Source organism: Plodia interpunctella, chromosome 30 (assembly GCF_027563975.2).
Source record: "Plodia interpunctella isolate USDA-ARS_2022_Savannah chromosome 30, ilPloInte3.2, whole genome shotgun sequence".
NCBI classification, from domain to species: domain Eukaryota; kingdom Metazoa; phylum Arthropoda; class Insecta; order Lepidoptera; family Pyralidae; genus Plodia; species Plodia interpunctella.
The window spans coordinates 615,418-636,242 of record NC_071323.1 but is presented as its reverse complement, the minus strand read 5'-3'; the positions used below and the strand labels follow the sequence as shown (position 1 = coordinate 636,242).

Below are 20,825 nucleotides of genomic sequence, written 5' to 3'. Positions count from 1 at the left end.
GAAAGTGATTATTCTTGTGAATAATTTGACTATTATATTTTTGTAAATTTTTAACGTGTTTTAATTTTTTTTTCTACTACTTTTTTTATAGCATGCGTAAACTTGAAACGGTGGAGATTTAATTGTTAAATAGTGTTTAGACCCGTCTATGAACCGAAAGGTCCCAGGTTCGTGTATAGGAATTTTCATCGACAACCACTTGCTTCCGGTGGAGGAAAACATCGCGTGGAAACCTGCACACTGGTTGTATCCATAGCCAAACAGATTTGATCTAGTTTTATAAATTTTGAACAAAGTTAATTTCATCAGCAGTGTTCTTTCGCAGTTTATAATATATTGTCTTTTGCTCCAGTCTTCGCCCGCGTGAATTTCCCACGGGAACAATTATTATTCCGGGATTAAATAGGTACCCTATGTCCTTCTCCATACTATAAACGTATGCAAAATTCCAAGAAGATTGATTGAGTAGAAGAAGAGGTAACAAACAAACCTACTTTCGCATTTATAGAATTAGGATACAGACTACAGTCATGGCTACTAGATACCGAGCAATATCTGAGAAAGAGAGAGCAATACACCCATGTACCTCAGAATAATAGCAGTACCTTGCCCACAGATGTAACATGACATAATGTTATTTATCTGTGACCTTGCATCAAAAAGATCTTGGCTGCTCCTTTACATAATGTATAAATCGATGGCACTAGTCTAATCTATAACTTTATGGTCACAAAGATGGACGAGAGCTCCGGGTACGAAGTACTTACTAAATCCATGGAGGAGACAAATACTGACATAGACAAAAATGTTTGACATTTTAGTGGGGGCGCCACCTACGTTATAAGAAAGGCCTCTTATTCATAAAATTTTAACGAAATTATGCCTTATCTCGTTTTGTCTATGTCAAATATTGCGAAGTGCGATAAGAACGAAAATATTTTAATTTAAAAAATGTTTTAATATTTTCACGAAGAAGATAGCTTATGCGGCATTTACGCTGTAAACGTAAGTGGCGCCCTCACACTGCCAAACTATAGCTCACAGCAGCACAGCAGAAACTCCTTGGAAGTGGCCAATTCAATAAAAAGAAGAATAAAAATAGAAGAACGCCGAAATCAAATTTCGAAATCATAGCCGATTGTGATTCCGTCGACGCCACATTTCCTTACTTCCACAACATTTTTACAATGGACAAAATTTTCAAGTAACAAATTCAATATCAACAAAAACAAATTTACAAGCGGACTGCATACAAAAAAAAATCGGAAAAAAACCTAAGAAAAATGGCTTTAGTATTGAGGAAGGCTGTACTACCGAAAAATGTATCTTTGATCAAATGCATTAGAGGACGGTCACTCGCCACCACTGCCAAAAAGAATCCAGCACCCCTATGTAAGTATTACACGTTATTAGAATTTGTGCAATCATTGGGTAGATAGTAATTACTTTCCAAATTGTATTTTATTGATATATAAATTGTAAAGCCAATAGTTGTACCAGATTTTGCATACTTAGTATTATCAATAGTAAAATTTATCTTCAATTTTGTTGTGCTGAAATGAAGATGGAACTGTCAGTTTGACAGCTGTCTGTGATTACATTATCAGTTTCCATCTGACTAAAAGATACTTCAATGGTTTCCAGTTTACAACTCAGTGGTGGTTATCAAAAATTGTGGTCGCGTCAAGTGTTTCGTTTACTTGTACTTATAAAAACATTTTTTCATTGCTTCCGTTTCGTAGATGTGACTGAAATGGTGCCTTAAATTTCTCAACTGGCAACACTGTTAGGCGGTTGATTTGACCCTTATTCCATATTCTCGCTGAGTTGTCATTTTATTTTCAAAATCAATATTTAATATAAAACTTAGACATTCGTTGGTTGCATTGCAAATTTCAAAAAAAAAAAATAGCTATCTAAGCCGCACTATAGGCTAATAATAAAATTAAACTCCGCTGCAGTAACTTACCAAGATTTGCTTGACTGAAATAAAATCCAAGATGGCAGACATTTTTATTTTTAAATCTATGACGTATCATTTAAACTAGATTTTCGCGGAATTGAAAAGGGGATCTTAGAAGACATATTTTACATATTGACAACTTTGCTGTCATCTTGCTGTCAATGTAAAGTATACGTGTGTACACAGAGGGCGCTTTAAAATAATTTGGACTGCACCGCTCCCACCCGTTAAGTTGACGTACAATTAAGTGAGTTTTAAGTCGTGGTTTGCAGACATAATTTACATTGACAAGACGAGAGCTGACAATCCGTTAATTTGTTAATGTAAAATAATGTCTATATTGGACGTTTTAAAGCTCACTTTTCAATGACCACAATCTTGCCGGGCGGAAGCGGTGTGGTAGTAGTACACGATTAGCTCTTCAATGAACGTGATTTTGTTGTATATGAGCGGTGCGGTAGTCAGCTATGACCTACAAATTTTGCCTCGTGTTATTTCGGAGAACGGTGGTCGCGGCTGAGAGATACCCACGCTATGATACTCGACCCTCGTTCTTCCAAAATAGCATGGTTTCTTCGAGTATTAATAGCTTGGGTGTCTTTCAGTTGCGAGCCGTTGGTCCGTACTGGACAAACCCCTGTGCTGGGGCGATGCGCGCGGCTCGTTCCGGTTCTTCGCTGAGAAGAAAGATGACAAAAGTGGCTGCCCATCGTGCGGATGTCCGTGCTGTCCGTGTCCGTGCGGTCCGTGCGGGCCGTGCGGTCCGTGCGGACCTTGCGGGCCGTGCGGTCCCTGTGGGCCTTGCCGATGCCCGTGCCCGTGCCCGTGTGGACCATGCGGGCCGTGTGGTCCGTGCGGGCCGTGTGGACCGTGCGGCCCGTGCGGGCCGTGCCGCTGCCCGTGCCCGTGCCCCTGTGGCCCGTGCGGGCCGTGTGGGCCCTGTGGCCCGTGTGGACCGTGCGGCCCGTGCTGTCCGTGCCCGTGCCCGTGCCCGTCAAAGCCTAAGAAGGCTTGCGGCGCCAGCCCATGCGACCAAGCTGCTAAACCAGAAGAGAAGAAAGTCGAAAAGAAGGTACCGTCGCGAGTCTGCGCGGCTGCCGCCGGCAAAAAGGCCCCTTGATGATGGAATTAAGTGACATTTATAAACAGCTTACATAAGATTTTTAAACGTATATTTGAAGTCAATAAATTTATTACTTAAATTGACGTTTTATTTTCGTAGAAGCAGACACCGCGTCCAGTCGTCTCCTTCAATCTAAAGGATACCCTTAGAAGGAACTAAATATTTTTATTTTATGGACCCAAAGTCTGTTTTATCCGATCTGGAATAATTTTGTCCCGTTTGCAGCGGCTCTGCGCTGATTGTGAATGGGATAAAACGTTGCGCGTCATTACGTCCACACGTTACATGATGTGTACACGATTTAGTTGACGTTTGACGTGCTACGTGTTCGTTTCGAAGGTTTTCTGACCGGCTAAACTTTATTTCGCATGCACCAAGTGTTTCATGTGTGTCAACAAACTGCTTGACAGCAGTTGCTCGAGTGTCCAATTGTCAGTTGGACAATGAACCGATCGTAGTTCAACTGAAAAATTTGCCTATTTGGGTGAAACTAGATTAAAATGTGGCCAGCCGGATTTAACTAGGGGGATTTGTCAGATGTCGAAGTAGACCCTCCATAGCAATAATCATATATTCGATAAAACACCTGTTATTCATAAAGTTGAAAAACATACCTACACTAAGCTAAAGAACTGGGGTATTATATAATCTGTGGTTAAACCATCGCACTTTTTCAAAAACGTAATTTAGGTACCTACCTTCTTAAACAGATTCGCAAGGTCCCTTAGCTTTTTTGACTAGTCACAAATCATTAAACCATATTTATACAAGTTTTCCCTAATAAAGTTATATCTTAACACGAATAAACTAAAGCAATTTGATAACCTTGAGCTTTATTAACACCACATTCAACTCCGTTTTCATTCAACTTCATATCTTCCGTATTTTGTACACTAGCTCGTAGATGAATATGACAATGACAGTTTGCCAGAAAGGGATGGCTACGTATTTCGTGCCCATTCAAAATGAAAATCAAATAATTTATTCAGAAATTAGGCCTTCACAGGCACTTTTTCACGTCATATTGTAAATTAAATGATGTTTACCAAAGCTACAAACTACTAGAATTTCGGAACGACCACCGCTGAGAAGAAATGCCGAAAGAAACTCATTCAAACAGTGTTGGTCCCTATTATGCCAGAAGGGCTTACCATTTTTTAAATATAAATTTATGTAGGAAAGTATTGGCACACGGACATTGTGGAAATTATAACAAAGCAAATAGGTATAGTTTTCAATGTCATTATTTTGACATTTGTCATTCGTAATTATTCCAGTCAACATAACAAGTTTCTTGGATAAAACGTACTTTAGCATACAATATGCTTAAACTTTTTTGTGATTAACAGAATAAGTAGGGTCCTAACTTAATAATTATTATAAATGCGAAATCAAGTTTGTTAACCTTTTCACACTCTATCTACTCAACTAATCTTATTGAAATTTTGTTTGAAGTACGGATGTGAACATACGGTACCTTTCATCCCGGAAAATGTATATTTCCGGCTACCGTGGAAAATCACGCGGGCGAAGCCTCGAGCTAGAGCAAGTAGGATACTAGATCAACAATAATATATTTTACAACACGTAGACAAACTTTAAGCTTGCAAGGGCTGACTGAAAAAAGTCAACCAATGTTACTCGTTAAGGTTTCGTTTGTGTCTGTGCCGAATTTCATGAAAACCGGTCTAGTAGTTTTTGAGTCTGTTCATTACATGCATTCACAAACGCTTAGCTCTTTATAATAATGTAAGACTAGTAGCCCGTCCCGGATTCGCTCGGTGTGTAGTCTGACGATTATGTGAATGACAATAATGTTTGGCCCAAGCATGGTGCAGTATCCTCATAACCTATGTAATTGATTTATGACATTATTATGTACGTGTTGTACATTTAGCTTTATATATATATATATATAAAAAGCTAATTCAACTTTTTTTTTATTTATTAATTCAAATTTTGACATTTTTAATAATGATGTAAATTCCTCCTAATTTTTAATATATGTATAAGACCTATATTTGTTAATTGACGTGTTTGGAGAAAAGGCTGCGGTGAAGTTTGTTGCGCCGCTTCTTCTTCGCCTGCGTTTTGGAAGCCGGCAGTAGACTTAGTTTAAGTAATTTTTGACGTCAATAAGTGATGTATATCATCCTAAATTGAATAAAGAATTTTGAATTTGTATTTGAATTTTGAATTTGAATTTGAAAAACAATAAACTGTACGTAATACGAAACAAACTTTCCATTGGTGTTATGTCCAAACCTAATAAAAATCCGTGCAGAGTTTGTCGCGGACAGACAGACGCGGGAGGACTTTGTTTTATAACATGTAATGATAAGGATTATGCATGGATCAGTATGGATAGAGGACTAAATCACTCGCTTTTCAATCAACGTAATTTTGTCTTACACACGTATGTACCTGTAGTGTTTTTGTATGAATTGTGTTTTGTTTTTATTAGTAAGTACTTAATAATTTTAGTGAAGTGGTATTTCGTGTACATAAAGTAGGATTACAGTGACACGGTAGTACATTGGTCTTACCAGTAGGACAATGTGGTAGGGCTACAAATAAAAATTGATTAATATTAATATTATTAATTGGCAAAGCGGTAGGACTATGGACACAAGTAGTGCATTAGTCTTAGCAGTAGGACAAAGCGGTAGGACTATGGATATAGGTAGTACATTAGTCCTACCGGTAGGACAATGCGGTAGGACTACAAATAAAAATTAATATTATTATAGAATATTTGCGATTCCGTTCAAAAGCCGTCGAAAATTTTATTAGTCTAAAGCTCAGTTTTTGTTAGGATTAGCTGTTAATGATAGTAGGTATCCATTTTGGAGCGTTATTGTATTTGAAAGTGTGACTCGAATCGAGTCGAATGATTTCTCATTCGGCGACGTGTTTTGCGTTCCAACTGCAGTCTATACCGAACGTTGCGCGTCTGTTATTTTTTACGTAGAACGAAACACAATGTCCCGCTATAATTTTATTTATCACTGGTGTTTACATGACAAATGCGACATATGTCATACTTTCAAATATAGCGCTCCTTTTTATTTCAGATTGGCCAAGATGAGACGCCAGCCAGGTCCAGGAATTAACGAAATGCCGGCGAACGAAGACTTCAACTACACAGAAGCTATACTAATCTATATCTTCACTTAGCCAGGGCTGGTTTAATTATTAGGCAAATATACTTATGACAAGAAACAAGAGTAGAAGGGAAAATACTCATCTACAATAACCTGTTTCTTAAATTTGATTAACTAGCCTTCGCCAACGTTTATTTCGCGCGTCCGCTCGTAACTTATTGTTATAGATATCTCGGATTCTAAGCAACGTATCGCGATGAAACCTATAAATAAATAAATAAATAAATATATTAGGACAAATCACACAGATTGAGCTAGCCCCAAAGTAAGTTCGAGACTTGTGTTATGGGATACTAACTCAACGATACTATATTTTTATAACATATACATATATAGATAAACATCCAAGACCCGGGCCAATCAGAAAAATATCATTTTCCATCATGACCCGACCGGGGATCGAACCCGGGACCTCTCGGTTCAGTGGCAAGAACTTTACCACTGCGCCACCGAGGTCGTCAAAAGATTAACCTATATCAGATTTTAAGTAAGACCTTCCGCTATTCAGCTGTAAAAACCCCAGAAAATTCCATCTAGTGATTTTTGACAGTGACACACAACAATTCAAACATACAGACATACAACAATTCTAAAAACAATTGTTTTGGCTTTTATCAAGCCCACAAAGAACTTCAAAATAATTTTTCTTTAATATCTCATGTACAGACAATAACCCACTTAGTTTTATGATTGTACCTACATGTTGATAGGTTATAGGCAAAATATGTTGTTACAAACATAACATTTGACTTATGGACAGGTGTTGCCATTATTAGAAATTTAAAATCTCCCAATAGTTGGGGAATTAGTATGACGTTACATTGGTCCATTTTAATATTATGAAAAAAGCAATACCTAGTATTTAAAAAGTAGACTAAAACACAGCGGTCACAAATTCTAAAAATGTTGGTTTAGCTTTATTTAAAATCCGAAATATGGTTACGAAATTGGTTTGATGATATAAAGGATTGGACCGGACTTAGATACGACCAACTGAAAATAGCGGCCCAAAGCCGCGAGGGCTTCCGTATGCTGACCTCTCAAACTTCAGCTCGAAGATGGCACCCCTTGATGATGATGATGATGAATCCGATATAAAAATGAAATAAAAAAAATATTTTCAGACGTTTGTCCATAGATAGATTGATTGATTACAATGTTGAATGAATCAATGATGAATTAAAAACTAAAAATATTTACGAGTAAATAGAATCTCATAGAATGACGCAGAAACAAATAACAAGGAAAGAATAAACAAATAAAGATTTTCGTCATCAGACGTAATCAATAGTCGACTATATTATAACAGTCATATTTTTCGTTTTGGTTTCATGAATTGCCCAAAAATGTGCTATATTAGTCCTGTTTTTGATTAGAAACAGCCATTTATAGACTTTCATTAACTGTAACGCTCGCTAACGAGTATACGAGTATATATATATTTATAGAATATTTTCGTATAATAATGTCATTTCTAACATCTGCCTATTCTAAAAAATATATATTTGTATTAGGTTTCCAACTGCTAATGGAAACACTTGGAAAAGCATAAATGATAATTAGAATCTCGTCTCGGTAATGTGCACGCATGCGCAAAATCAAAATCATAACATTCAACATTGATTAAATACTTTATTCCATGAATTAGTTACATTACATAGTACCTACAGTACAATACAAATAAAAACAAATGTAATAAAAATAAAGCCGTTCTTATCAATGCAGATTAACTTATCTTTGTTCGCCGATGTCTCGTATTATTGTGTCGATTGGCGACTTAATCTTTTTAATCATTGCCGTTTGAACGGCGATCTAGTGGTTTCGATGTGTCTGCTTGTGATCGAATGGTCTCAGGTTTATAATTCTACCCATTTGTTCGCAAACTCGCAAGGATGGAAAGCTTTTTAAAAGTAGTTTCGGAGCGATTTTACCTCATTAACATATACAATGTTTTTATCTGCTTTCGGAGATATATGTTCACAAATAGACTTCATAAGTTCCACAGATTTGATATTCTTCCAAGAATGGGTTTGTATAATAAATTTTAAATTGCCATCTTCAATGAAATTTAAAGCAGATTCTTTCAAAGAATCCTCGCCGTATAATTCTGCTAATTCAAGAGTATCCAACACATTTTCTATGCTCAACTGCTTGCTCAATTCATTTGCACAGAAACTCTTCAGGTCATTTAGTTGATAAAAATCTGCTGCTGCTAACATTTTTCCTGCTATGTCCTCCACTCGTGAGACTTCATTGCTATATATATAATACAATACTTCTTCTATAACTTCTGATTCAAATGGTACCTTCACAATATTTGTACGGCTTTCAGTTGTGTCATGCTCAAAGTGTGCTTTAAAAACTGCACTCCTACAACCCAATATTACCTTATGTACTTTGTATTCCTTTCCATCAACTGATTTCAGTATTGCATCAGAAAATAGACCCGTTTTCAAGGCATTCTCAAAACTACATTTAAATTCATCGTATTTCTCTGATTTGGCATCCTCTAGTTTTATTTTGAGCGTTATACATAGCTCTAAATTATCGGAGTATTTATTGTTTCTTACATTAAAATATTGTGGTGAGTTATTTATTATGTCAATTTTGTTAAATTTCAGGAAACAGTGCCAAACGTTTGCTTCAATGGTGACATTATGGTCCAATAAAAATTGATTTTTGCCTACTTTCGTGTTATACGTCAGTCTAACTCTAGTAGGGAATATGAAGGAGACTGCAATGTCATTTTCTTCTCGTGCCATTTTAAGTTGAGGACGCGAGTTTATAGAAGGCATATTGGTGCGAAATTCACTTATGTTGGTGTTCAACAAGACGTCTTTGAAACTGATGATTTCCCATTTGAATGTATGAGTCGCAACAGAAAGTGATTGTTCAATTTTGTAATTATAACTTATATATGACATTGTTCACAGGAATCTGTAAAAATATAATAATTGTTTGTGATTTTTGTTGCGCGGACTGTCTTATTACACTAAGCTAGGTGCCACGCCCGGCTTCGCTCGGGCAATAAAAACATAATAAGTTATAAACCGATACCTTCCTCAATGTCTATTGTTGAAAACTGCATAAAAATGTGCAGTAGGTACTTAGTTGACGCAGAAAGGTCCCAGACAAGAAGCCTAACTGTGGAAAACAGTCCTCGAGGGAAGTAAGAAGGTACTTAGTTGAGTATATCGCGAACAGACAGACACACATGGCAGAGGACTTAGTTTTATATTAGTATTATAAGTAAGGATAAGGATTATTTCAAAAGTACTGTCTACGCGCATGCGCTGTGACGACGAGCTCGCGCCTGCGCGATGTTTCTTTTCTTTAAAAACAAATGCTGTCATGGACGATTCTTGGCTGTTGGATTTTGAAATGTATTGCTCGTAATTTACCAGCCCTTAAATAAAATAATCTTTGTCAAATACCGAGTATAATTATTTATAAATATATACTCAGACAAGATCCTACAGTTTGGTCCTTCGCGGAAAAGCGAGCAAGGCAATCGAATGGACGAACAATGAAAATTTATGGATATCTACGCGACGGCGTTTGATGGCAATGGCGGCAGATCAAAAAAGATTCTGAAAATAAAAGGCGTGATATTCCACCGGCTACGAGAGCACCTCCTGTGAGTTCGTTCCAATTCATCATTTCGATTTGCCCAAATAAATTCTTACATTTTCCATTAATTCCAACACATTTTTCTTTTCAATTTCTTGTTTCTCTCACATATTTCAAAACGTCTATTTCTTTGTTTGCGCTGTATTACCTGGTACATAATCGCATGTTATCAGTTTTGCAGCTTTGTTTGCTCTGCTTCACAAAATTTAATTATTTTAAATATAAATTATTTTTTATTTAATGATGGCGCAAACAGCTAGTGAGAATATTGCCAAACTTATTAAAAAGAGAGGAAGCATAAAAGCTAAGCTAACTCATTTCGCAACATATTTTGATTCAGCTAAAGGCTATAAGGAGCTAAGCGAAGTCCATGCCAATGAGCTTCGATTACGCCTTACGCGTGTCGAAAGCATTATCCAGGAATTCGATGATTTGCAGACTGAGATCGAATCGCTCTCTGAATCCCCTGAGGAGCAGTACGCAGCTCGAGAGAAGTTTGAGGCTCAGTACTACCAACTGACCGCGGCCGCCCGCACCTTGCTCGACACAGCCGGCGCTGGAGTGCGTCGAGGCGGGTCAGGTTCCGTGTCGAGCTTCGGCGACGCCAAAACAGGTGGGACTTGCAACCATAACACGAGGTTTCAATTGCCGAAAATTAATATTCCTAAATTTGATGGTGCTTATCAGAATTGGCTCGAATTTAGAGATACGTTTAGTTCTTTAATACATACTAATAAAGATTTGGATGATATTAGTAAATTTCATTATTTGCGAGCTTCTTTAGTAGGAAGCGCCGCTATAATTATACGAAATATTGACTTCACAAGTGAGAATTATATAACCGCTTGGGAGTTATTGTGTGCGCGCTATGATAATTCTAGGCTATTGGTGAATAACCATGTACAAGCATTATTTAATATAGGGTCAATAACGAAAGAGTCGAGCAAGTCACTGCGTTATTTGATTGATGTTACTTATAAAAATATTAGGGCTCTCACTATTTTGAAGCAACCTACCCAGCACTGGGATACTCTTATAGTTCACATGATGGTTACGAAACTAGATTCCACCACTCTTAGGAAATGGGAGGAATACAGGAATACCTTGTCTGAACCGCCTACACTCGAAATATTTTGTACATTTGTACGAAACAGGGCAGACCTGCTAGAATCCTTGGAGGAAAATAATAAAATGTACAAAGGACAATGCCCTGACACGTCGAAAAATAAATCTTTCTTAAATGTATCCAGTGGTTCAGATAAAGTTAATACACGCAAAGAGAACTTATGTCCTATGTGTAAATCTGGTCATTTATTATATCATTGTGATAAGTTTAGGGAGTTGTCCATAGAAAACCGTATTTCGAAGGCAAGAGATTTGAAGGTTTGTTTAAATTGTTTACGCCCAGGCCATTCTCATGTAAAATGCAGACTTTCATACTGCCGTTATTGTAGGTACAAACATAGTACATTATTACATTTACACAAGCATGATGAAACTTCAACTTCATCTATGCCTATGCAAGAGACTGTCGCGTTGACAACGGACATTGCTCAGTCAGGTTCTGACAAATTGACAGACTCTATCGTTCTGTCGGCTAACACTACATATAATACTTCTCCGCATGTACTTTTATCAACAGCACTCGTGCGGGTGCGAAATAACAAGGGCGACGTACACACTGTTCGCCTCCTCTTAGATAACGGGAGTACAGCAAATTTTGTCACCAGCGAATTATGCGGTAAGCTGGGATTGTCGAGGCGAGGTGTACGCTCCACGGTATCAGGTATCTGTAATCAAACGTGTAAAACTACATACTCGTGTCAGCTTACTATTGAGTCCTTACATAGTGATTATAAAACCGATATAAATTGTCTTATTTTGCCCGAAATTACAAAAGCACTGCCGTCCAAACTTGTAAACATAGATAGCATTCTCATACCTTCAGGTGTACAGTTGGCTGACCCTTCATTTAATATTCCCGCCGCTGTAGACATACTGGTAGGTGCAGAGGTATTCTGGAACGTCATGTGCAACAATTCTATTGATTTGGGTAAAAATATGCCAAAGTTATACGAAACAAAATTAGGTTGGTTAGTTTCAGGTTATGTAGCACGTGCCAAAACTAAATCATACCAGTGTAATTTCATAAATCAAGATGATAGTATAACTCAATTTTGGGAATTAGATTCGATTTCGCCTAAATATGCATTTACGACTGAAGAACGTGCCTGTGAAAATAAATTTAAGTTAGATACTTACCGTAATGAAGAAGGCCGTTTCGTTGTGACTATGCCCTTAAAAAAGGATCCTCACGAATTAGGAGATTCTTACGTGATGGCTAAGATCCGTTTCCTTTCTCTCGAAAGAAAGTTCAGTAGAGATCCTGGTTTTAAAAATAAATACTTGGAGTTCTTGCGTGAATACGAAGAACTCGGTCATATGACTGAAAATACATTGTCTTTACGTGATAGTAGTATTGTAAATTATTACCTACCGCATCACGGTGTAATTAGGGAATCAAGTACCACTACTAAACTACGTACGGTATTTGACGCTTCTGCAGTTACTACAACAGGGCTGTCTCTCAATGACATCCAAATGATAGGGCCTACTGTCCAAGACGACCTTGTGTCTATACTTATAAGGTTTCGTCAACATAAATATGTGATTTCGGGTGATATTGAGAAAATGTATAGGGCTATAGATGTTAACCCTTCTCAGCGCTCGTTACAACAAATAATATTTAGATCAGACCCGTCCCAACCTCTTAAGACATATACTTTAAATACTGTTACATACGGAGTTGCATCCTCCCCGTATTTAGCGACCAAGTGCCTTTCTTCTCTGTCTGAAACTGTTGATGATGTACTTGTAAAAAATTCTATAAAAAGGGATTTTTACGTTGACGATTATCTCAGTGGAGGGTTTACTGAAGAGGACGTCGTAAAACAGACGAAGGCAGTAATTAATGTATTATCGTCAGCAAAATTTAATTTAAGAAAATTTAAATCAAATAGTCAAGAAATATTAAACCAATTGTTGTCAGAGGAAACAAGTTCAAATATTTTTTTAGATATATCTGAATATTCTAATACTCCATCAAAAACCTTAGGTTTAATTTGGAGCCCTAAGTGTGATACGTTGTCGTTTTCAATAAAAATTGAAAATAAATATAAAATCACTAAAAGAAATATTCTTTCAGTAATAAGTCAAATTTTTGATCCCCTAGGGCTCGTGGGCCTAGCAGTGGTAGAAGCAAAAATAATATTGCAACAAATATGGTCATTAAAGTTAGGTTGGGATGATGAAGTACCAGAAAATATAAAAGGACAATGGACTTCATTCTCGAGACAGTTAACTTTTTTAAATAATATTAAAATTCCTAGATGGGTACTGCAAGATGATTTCTGTAAGGTAGAATTACACATTTTTTCTGACGCCTCTGAGCGTGCTTACGGGTCGTGTATTTACGCTCGTTCTATAACTAAAGATGGTGTTGTATATGTTAACTTGATTGCATCCAAAAATAAAGTAGCACCAATGAAACCAACAACGATGCCTCGCCTTGAGCTTTGTGCAGCTCTCTTAGCAACAAGGTTATGCGCTAAAGTTAGGAATTCTATAACGTTAGAGGTTAGTTGCAGATACTGGTGTGATTCCACCATCGTATTAGGGTGGCTAAAAACCCCTGTACATCGTTTAAAACCTTTTGTTCGCAATCGCGTGAACGAAATTAATGAAAATAGTGTGAACTGCACCTGGAGCTACGTGCCTTCCCTCGATAATCCCGCGGATCTCGTTTCTCGCGGGGTGAAGGCTGATCTTGTCAGCAATTTGTCACTGTGGTGGTTTGGCCCCCAGTTTTTAACCTGTAATGAGGAGTTATGGCCAAAAATACCTAACTCAAGTGAGACACGAGATCTACCAGACGTAGTCTGTCATCTAAGTCAGGAGTCCAATTCTGATATAGAGAATACGAATATTGTGTCTTCACTTATACACAAACATTCAAATCTCACTCGTCTTATTCATACTCTCGCTTACATACAGCGGTTTATAAAAAATTGTAAAAATAAAAATAATAAATGCAAAGAGTGTTTAACTTCAGATGAAATACGTGAATCTTTATTTATTATTCTTAGGCAGGGTCAGGTTGAAATGTTTCCTGAAGAATATAAAATCTTAAAAAATAACGGCAAGTTACCATCTAAAAATAGACTATTGTCTTTGACCCCGTTTATTCATTCAGACAATTTAATTAGAGTAGGAGGAAGGCTTGACAAATCTCCTTACTCATATGACCAAAAGCACCCGATTCTTGTATGCTGTAAACATTATTTAACTAAATTAATCTTTCGTAGACAACATTTAAAGCTCTTACATGCAGGTCCGCAACTTTTACTTTCGGACATAAGGCAGTCATACTGGGCTCTAGGTGGTAGGAATCTGGCTAGGTTTATCGTTAAAAAATGCGTCACATGTTTTAGGCACAAAAGTCAAACTTTACAGCCCATCATGGGCCAATTACCTGTGTCTAGAACCAAATTAGAATTTCCTTTTCTTCACTGTGCAGTTGACTATGCCGGGCCAATTTTGATAGCCGATCGAAAAGGTCGTGGTTGCAAGTTAATTAAATCATACCTGTGTATTTTTGTATGCTTAGCAGTGAAGGCAGTTCACTTGGAGCTCGTCACGGACCTGACTAAAGATTCTTATTTAGCTGCTTTGCGCCGTTTTATTAGTCGTCGCGGCAAACCCAAAACGATAACCTCAGATAATGGGACCAATTTCGTAGGCGCATGCAATGAACTAGAAAGTTTTCTTTCTCAACGTAACCTTACTGAGGATTTAGCCGATGAAGGTATTACTTTCTTTTTTACACCTGCATATTCCCCTCATTTCAATGGGATGGCTGAAGCTGCTGTCCGATCGACGAAGCATCATTTACGTCGAATACTGAATTTAACTCATTTAACCTATGAAGAAATGTCAACTTGTCTCACTCAAGTCGAAGCGATATTAAACTCGCGGCCTTTAATCCCTCTTTCCTCAGAAACTAATGACTTTTCTATCCTGACTCCTTCACATTTTTTGATTGGACGAACTCTGACTTCCGTGCCATATCCACAAATCGCCGACAACGTGAATATCACATTGCTGCAGCGTCATAAGCGAGTCGAAGCTATAAAACAACATTTTTGGAATAGATTTACCAATGAATATATCTGCACTCTTCAACAGAAGACAAAATGGAAACAAACTAAGAATGATATCGAGATGAACTCGCTTGTTTTGATCAAAGACAAGTCAACGCCGCCTCTGCTCTGGTCTCTCGGTCGTGTCATTCAAGTCTATCCTGGAGCGGATGGTATTAACCGTGTCGCCGAAGTAAAAACCATGAAAGGGACTATAAGAAGAGGCTGGAATAACCTATGTGCTCTTCCTCTAGATGATGACCTGATGTAACTTTGAAGCTTCATATGCTTATCAGGTCCTTGAGACCTTCATTCAGATGATCTTCAACCCGGGGAGTGCTGTCTACGCGCATGCGCTGTGACGACGAGCTCGCGCCTGCGCGATGTTTCTTTTCTTTAAAAACAAATGCTGTCATGGACGATTCTTGGCTGTTGGATTTTGAAATGTATTGCTCGTAATTTACCAGCCCTTAAATAAAATAATCTTTGTCAAATACCGAGTATAATTATTTATAAATATATACTCAGACAAGATCCTACAAGTACTTTAAACTGTCTGTCCCTATGAGTATATTAGGTGGTTTATTTTTTATCTCATCAAACGTATGTATGAAATTTCATCGAATTCTGCTTAGTAGTCTAAGCTTAATAAATATAAATAAAATATAAATATATTAGGACAAATCGCACAGATTGAGCTAGCCCCAAAGTAAGTTCGAGACTTGTGTTATGGGATACTAACTCAACGATACTATATTTTATAACAAATACATATATAGATAAACATCCAAGACCCGGGCCAATCAGAAAAAGATCATTTTCCATCATGACCCGACCGGGCATCGAACCCGGGACCTCTCGGTTCAGAGGCAAGAACTTTACCACTGCGCCACCGAGGTCGTCTAGGTCGTTAATTGAGTGACGTAACACCAATATTTAAACTTATTCATTGATACATGTGTTTTTTCACAATGTATAACTAGAAAATATTAATTAATATATATATTTTTTATTAAACATATTTAATACCTCCCCGGAGCTCAACACTTGACAAAAAAAATGCAAAAAAAATATATAAATAGTATATATTTTGCACGCGCTGTATATGGTTTCTGTTTCCTATAATTTTGTACCACATAATTAGGGACGAAAATCCACGTAATTAGAATTTTAACCACGGAATAGGAGCATTCTTTAGAAACAATATTATTTTTAAAATATTGGAAGTTATTTAAAAAAAAACTTTTGCAGAATATAATCGTCTAGTTATAGATTTGTATATAAAAAAAATCGTACATTGAAAAGCTTCGGAAGTGCTTTATAATTTCATTTGAATTGAGACTTTTTCTTCACATTTTGATAATAGCACGGAATACTTTACCTTAATATTTGAAATTGACACAAAGGGACAAAACAAATTTTATTGTAATGTTTTCACTTGTTTATGAGGCTAATATTTTAATTTAAATAACCCACTTACCTCCCAGACGGTCAATTATATTGCGCGATATGACAAAGACAAAGTACTTGACCAAATTGAAAAATACTCTTTTCTTGTCAATTATCAACCTTATTCACCCACCAATCGGGCCAGATTTCAGTTCATTCGTATTGCACAATATAATTGATCGTTTAGCAGTGATGTCAGATGGGTGGGGATTCCCCCCAAATTTGTGGTATTTTCAGACTTCGGGGGGAATTTTGAAGGGAAAAATCTTTTGGGGGGTTATGCGGGGGGAATACAATGGGCATAGGGATTTTAATATTAATGATTTAAATATTAATGAAAAAGAAAATTGTCTGAACGCCATTTAATTGCTTAATAATAATAGAATAAATAATAATAAATATATTAAGACAAATTACACAGATTGAGCTAGCCCCAAAGTAAGTTCGAGACAACGTTTGCCATCATGACCCGACCCGGGACCTCTCGGTTCAGAGACAAGCACTTTACCACTGCGCCACCGAAGTCGACATGTTATTGTTGTATTGTTGACTCACACACACTTAATACAACACTCGCACAACGGTGTAAAATCAACATCAATCAAATTCATTGCAAACTCGTGACTATTACCGCGCCGCCGTAGAGTTTCATACATTACCCTTCATGAATTCCTTCTATGGCGATACATGTGTTGTTATGTAGAACTTTGGTGAAGCACGGGTCCGGACTCTGTACGATGCCAGCCGAGTGGCGCTGAAATTGTGAATCATTCGTTTCATTTCGTTTGGCAGGACAAACACGGTTTTTACCGCCAACTGTGTGCCATTGCCGTTTTTCGTGTGCTAAATTAAAAATTAAATCCTACTTCCTCCCTAATAAATATAATTTTAAAATAGTGGGGGTTTTTTTTTATTAAAATAGCGAATTTTTGCGGGTATTCCGGGAAGGATTTGGGGGGGAATTTATAATTGTTATCTGGCAACACTGCGTTAAGAGGCCGCGCTATCACACGTGAGTGTGCGTTGTGGTAAACTTCGTACGATATCATAATATGTAGGTATACTAACACATAAATGATTATTTATCAGAATAGATATGTACCTATATTTATAAAAGCGAAAACACAATTCACACATCACGATATCTAAGCCAATACAACAAGTTATTTGTTGTTTGACTTTCAATATTCATTTCGCTACAACTTGTGAACAGCTGAACAGATTTTGTCTTATCAAACATGTCTTAAGAACCACCGCATAAAAAAAATCTGTAAAATAAAACAAAAACGCATCCAAATCGGTTCACCCGTTGATGAGCTACGGTGACATGTACCGACAAACACACAGACACACTTAGCGGTCAAAGCGGCCTCCCCTTCTGTCTTCAAAAGGTGTCTATTCTGAGCCATTTGTTGCCAACCACGCCGAAACTAGTCTAAATCATCCCGCCGTCTAATTTGTGGTCTACTTCGATGTATGCGCCCTTCGGGAGCCCAATTTGTGGTGATTTGTGCCCATCTCCCTGGCGGCATTCGACAAACATGCCCCACCCAATTCCACTTGAGCCTCGCTGTCTTGGCGCCCACGTTAATGATCCGGGTTTTGGCACGTAAATCTATGTTTCTCACCCTATTAATTCTGCGAACACTTAGACTCAAGGTCTACCAACGGACAATGAAACGCATCATACTGAGCTTTTGACCCCCGGTCAGTAACCAGGTTTGTGCACTATGGTGTCTGGTTGAGCTTAGCCAGAGGGAACTGGTATATATATATAATTCCTTTGCAACCGGACCAAGTTAGTTGTCATTCCGTAGTTATAACTATTAAATGAAGATCCTAATCCGAACTAATATTATAAATACGAAAGTAAGTTTGTTTGTTTGTCACCTTTTTGCATACATGTAGTTTGTTTTCATTCCGGAAAATTAACGCGGGCGAAGCCGCGCGTAAAGTCTGATTAAATCGGAAATAGAGTCGGATTATACTTATAACAAATACATTTTCATGAGCAAACAATAATGCAATAATGCAATCCTTTTCCTTCCTTTCAGCCAGCGTCGCCACGAAACGGGGCATAAAAGAACATATCAAAGGAATTCTTGACATCCCCATGGTGAAAGTGGCAGAACCATTGTTAGATAAACCAGGCACATTTAGGAAAACTTACAATTTATACAAGAGCATGTCGTGCCCTGCGTTCGCTTATCTAGACCTGCAGCTGGACATCGTGGAGAACCTGCCGAAGTCACAATCAACTTCAAACATCGATTGCAGCAAATATATAAACTATTGCCAGAATCTGGGTTGTGGGCAAGGTCACGTGTGTCCCACCAATAACAGGCCCGCATGTAACCTGTCATCTATGGACAAACCCAAGGCATTCTCGACGAATTGCAATAAAAATATACAGAGAACGATACCGAAAAATGATGCCGCATTGGTGGCGACTAGGGAGAGGAGCTCAAACGCAGCGAGCAGTAAGAGTGATGGCGTCGACACAGTTAGTAAGGAAGATGGTTCCAAAGCAGCGATTAGTGAGAATAATGGCTCCAATGTAACGAGAAAAGGCGAGAACGGAATTAATCCCCAGTTTGAGCACGCTGCTATGGCGTGCATGCCTATTTGTTGTCAGCCTTTTCACAATCCGTTATCTCATGCAGCTGCTGCGTGGCATCCACAGGAGAACAACAACCCTTGTAATTTTAGCGCCCCGTGCCACCCTAATTGGGAAGGTGCACTTCACGTTGGGGCTGCTATGAACCCCTTCAATCCAGCTTCTATCTGCCAGCCACTATATTGTCCAGCAGTAAGCTGCAACCCACTGAACAGTCCAAAGACGTTCGCGGATCCCATTGCGCAAATGTGCAATGTGTGCGGCTGCCCGTGTCCGTGCCCGTGCGGCGCCCCGGGCCAGTCGCCGTGCCCGTGCCTGGGCGGCAGCTGTCTTCCTCCCCCGTGCAATGTGCCAGCGAAGTGTCTCCAAAATATGACCGGTTATTACTACTATCCGTATGGCACTTGGTTCTGTGGGCCTTACCACGTTAAAACTGCGCCAACTCCGTGCTGCGGGCCCGTATCGCCTGGTGGCCCGTGTGGTCCGAATCCTCCTAACCCTGGTGGGCCGTGTGGCCCTTGCGGAATAGGTCCGTGTGGTCCCTGCGGGCCATGTTGTGGACCCTGTGGGCCGTGTGGGCCATGTTGCGGCCCTTGCGGGCCATGCGGATGCGTTCCGCCGTTCGGCTGTGGCCCATGCTGCTGTGGGCCTTGTGGTCCCTGCGGCTGTGTCCCGTGCGGCGGCTGCCCGTTCTTCGGCCCTTGTACGAACTGCCCCTGCGGCCCGATCCCATGCGGACCAGTCAGCCCTGACGGCCCAATAGACCCTAGCAAACTGGCGCCACCGCCTTCCTGCGCTGTGCCTGCCGCTGCCACCACAGCCAAAAAGGCAAATATTGATGCAGTCGATTGCTTCTGCAAAGCCAGTCTAGCCGCCAGAGCACAAGACAACAAGCTAAAGACCGAAGACGAGAAGCCAGCTAAGGCCCCAAACACAACCCCAATTTACAGCAATCCGAATATCATAAAAGGTTTTCCATACAACAAAATCAAACCATTGCCGCCTATTCCTATGCCCAACGCTTCAGTTGGCGCCAGAGCAAGCGCCACGTGTTTCTCAACATTAATTAGCGCTAAAAGTATTTCGTTAGATCTCAAGAACACTAGAAACCACACGACAAAAATTCGCAATGTGCGCAAACCACACTATATTCCCGTCGTCAAAAATAAAGATGCCTTTTCGTAAAACAAAATGGCGTCGTTATTTTGGGCGCAGTAGTAGTTTTGGATAACAACCACAATGTAGTCATAAGTGAAATTTCAATCTTTTGAAATAAAGTAATTGAACACTTTTTTGTGTGTTTTATTTACATTTCGTCCCCATATTGGGCTATCCTATTTATCTCTACTCTGCATATTCCGGGTCTGGGGCCACGATGCCGCGAAGCCAGGAGTCAACGTACATAACCTGTGTGGTTGGCACAAATTGATGTAACACTTATATTTTTAACAAAATGGGGAAGAAATTGCGCTGATTTTCGTCTTTATTTACCTATTTATTTATTTATTGACACACAAAACAGATTACAATAAAATTATTGATAAATTACAAGCTTTTGTTGGTATTGTTCTAAATTATAATCCACATCCATTGGATTGTGTGTCTAAAAGCTTTTAAACATAATATTTGGAAACACATACAGGATGGAAAATAATATTTTTTGATTGGCCCGGGTCTTGAA

The 20,825-nt window shown here is 38.6% G+C and overlaps 2 protein-coding genes across 6 annotated transcripts in view; one reads left to right on the top strand and one right to left on the bottom strand.

Annotated features, from left to right (window-relative positions):
* The window catches only part of LOC128682614 (golgin subfamily A member 6-like protein 22), a 163,722-nt gene that overhangs the window by 86,017 nt on the left and 56,880 nt on the right, over positions 1-20,825 (bottom strand). Inside the window, exon 16 of one of the 2 annotated variants that reach the window (XM_053767464.2) lies at positions 8,899-9,187. The exons of the other annotated variant lie outside the window; for it this stretch is intronic. The gene's annotated coding sequence lies outside the window, so the exon portion shown is untranslated. Of the gene's footprint in view, positions 1-8,898; positions 9,188-20,825 lie in introns of those variants that run through there. 2 annotated transcript variants of the gene reach the window in all.
* On the top strand, positions 1,098-20,435 carry LOC128682616 (keratin-associated protein 16-1-like). 4 transcript variants are annotated; one of them, XM_053767468.1, is made up of 3 exons: positions 1,098-1,392; positions 6,161-6,285; positions 18,582-20,435. In XM_053767468.1, the coding sequence occupies exon 3, from the start codon at positions 18,641-18,643 to the stop codon at positions 20,327-20,329; it is 1,689 nt and encodes a 562-aa protein (XP_053623443.1). In that variant the 5' UTR covers positions 1,098-1,392; positions 6,161-6,285; positions 18,582-18,640; the 3' UTR covers positions 20,330-20,435. The 4 variants fall into 4 exon arrangements, with proteins under 4 accessions (XP_053623443.1, XP_053623442.1, XP_053623446.1 ...); XM_053767471.2 differs by lacking the exon at positions 1,098-1,392 and adding an exon at positions 4,394-4,559; XM_053767469.2 differs by lacking the exon at positions 1,098-1,392 and adding an exon at positions 4,394-4,635.

What these genes read in the sequence shown, in the direction of transcription:
- LOC128682616 (XM_053767467.2), top strand. Translation starts at nt 1,284, where the DNA reads ATGGCTTTAGTATTGAGGAAGGCTGTACTACCGAAAAATGTATCTTTG. An exon ending in AAAGAATCCAGCACCCCTAT is followed by an intron (nt 1,393 to 18,581) that starts GTAAGTATTACA and finishes CCTTCCTTTCAG; the next exon opens with CCAGCGTCGCCACGAAACGG.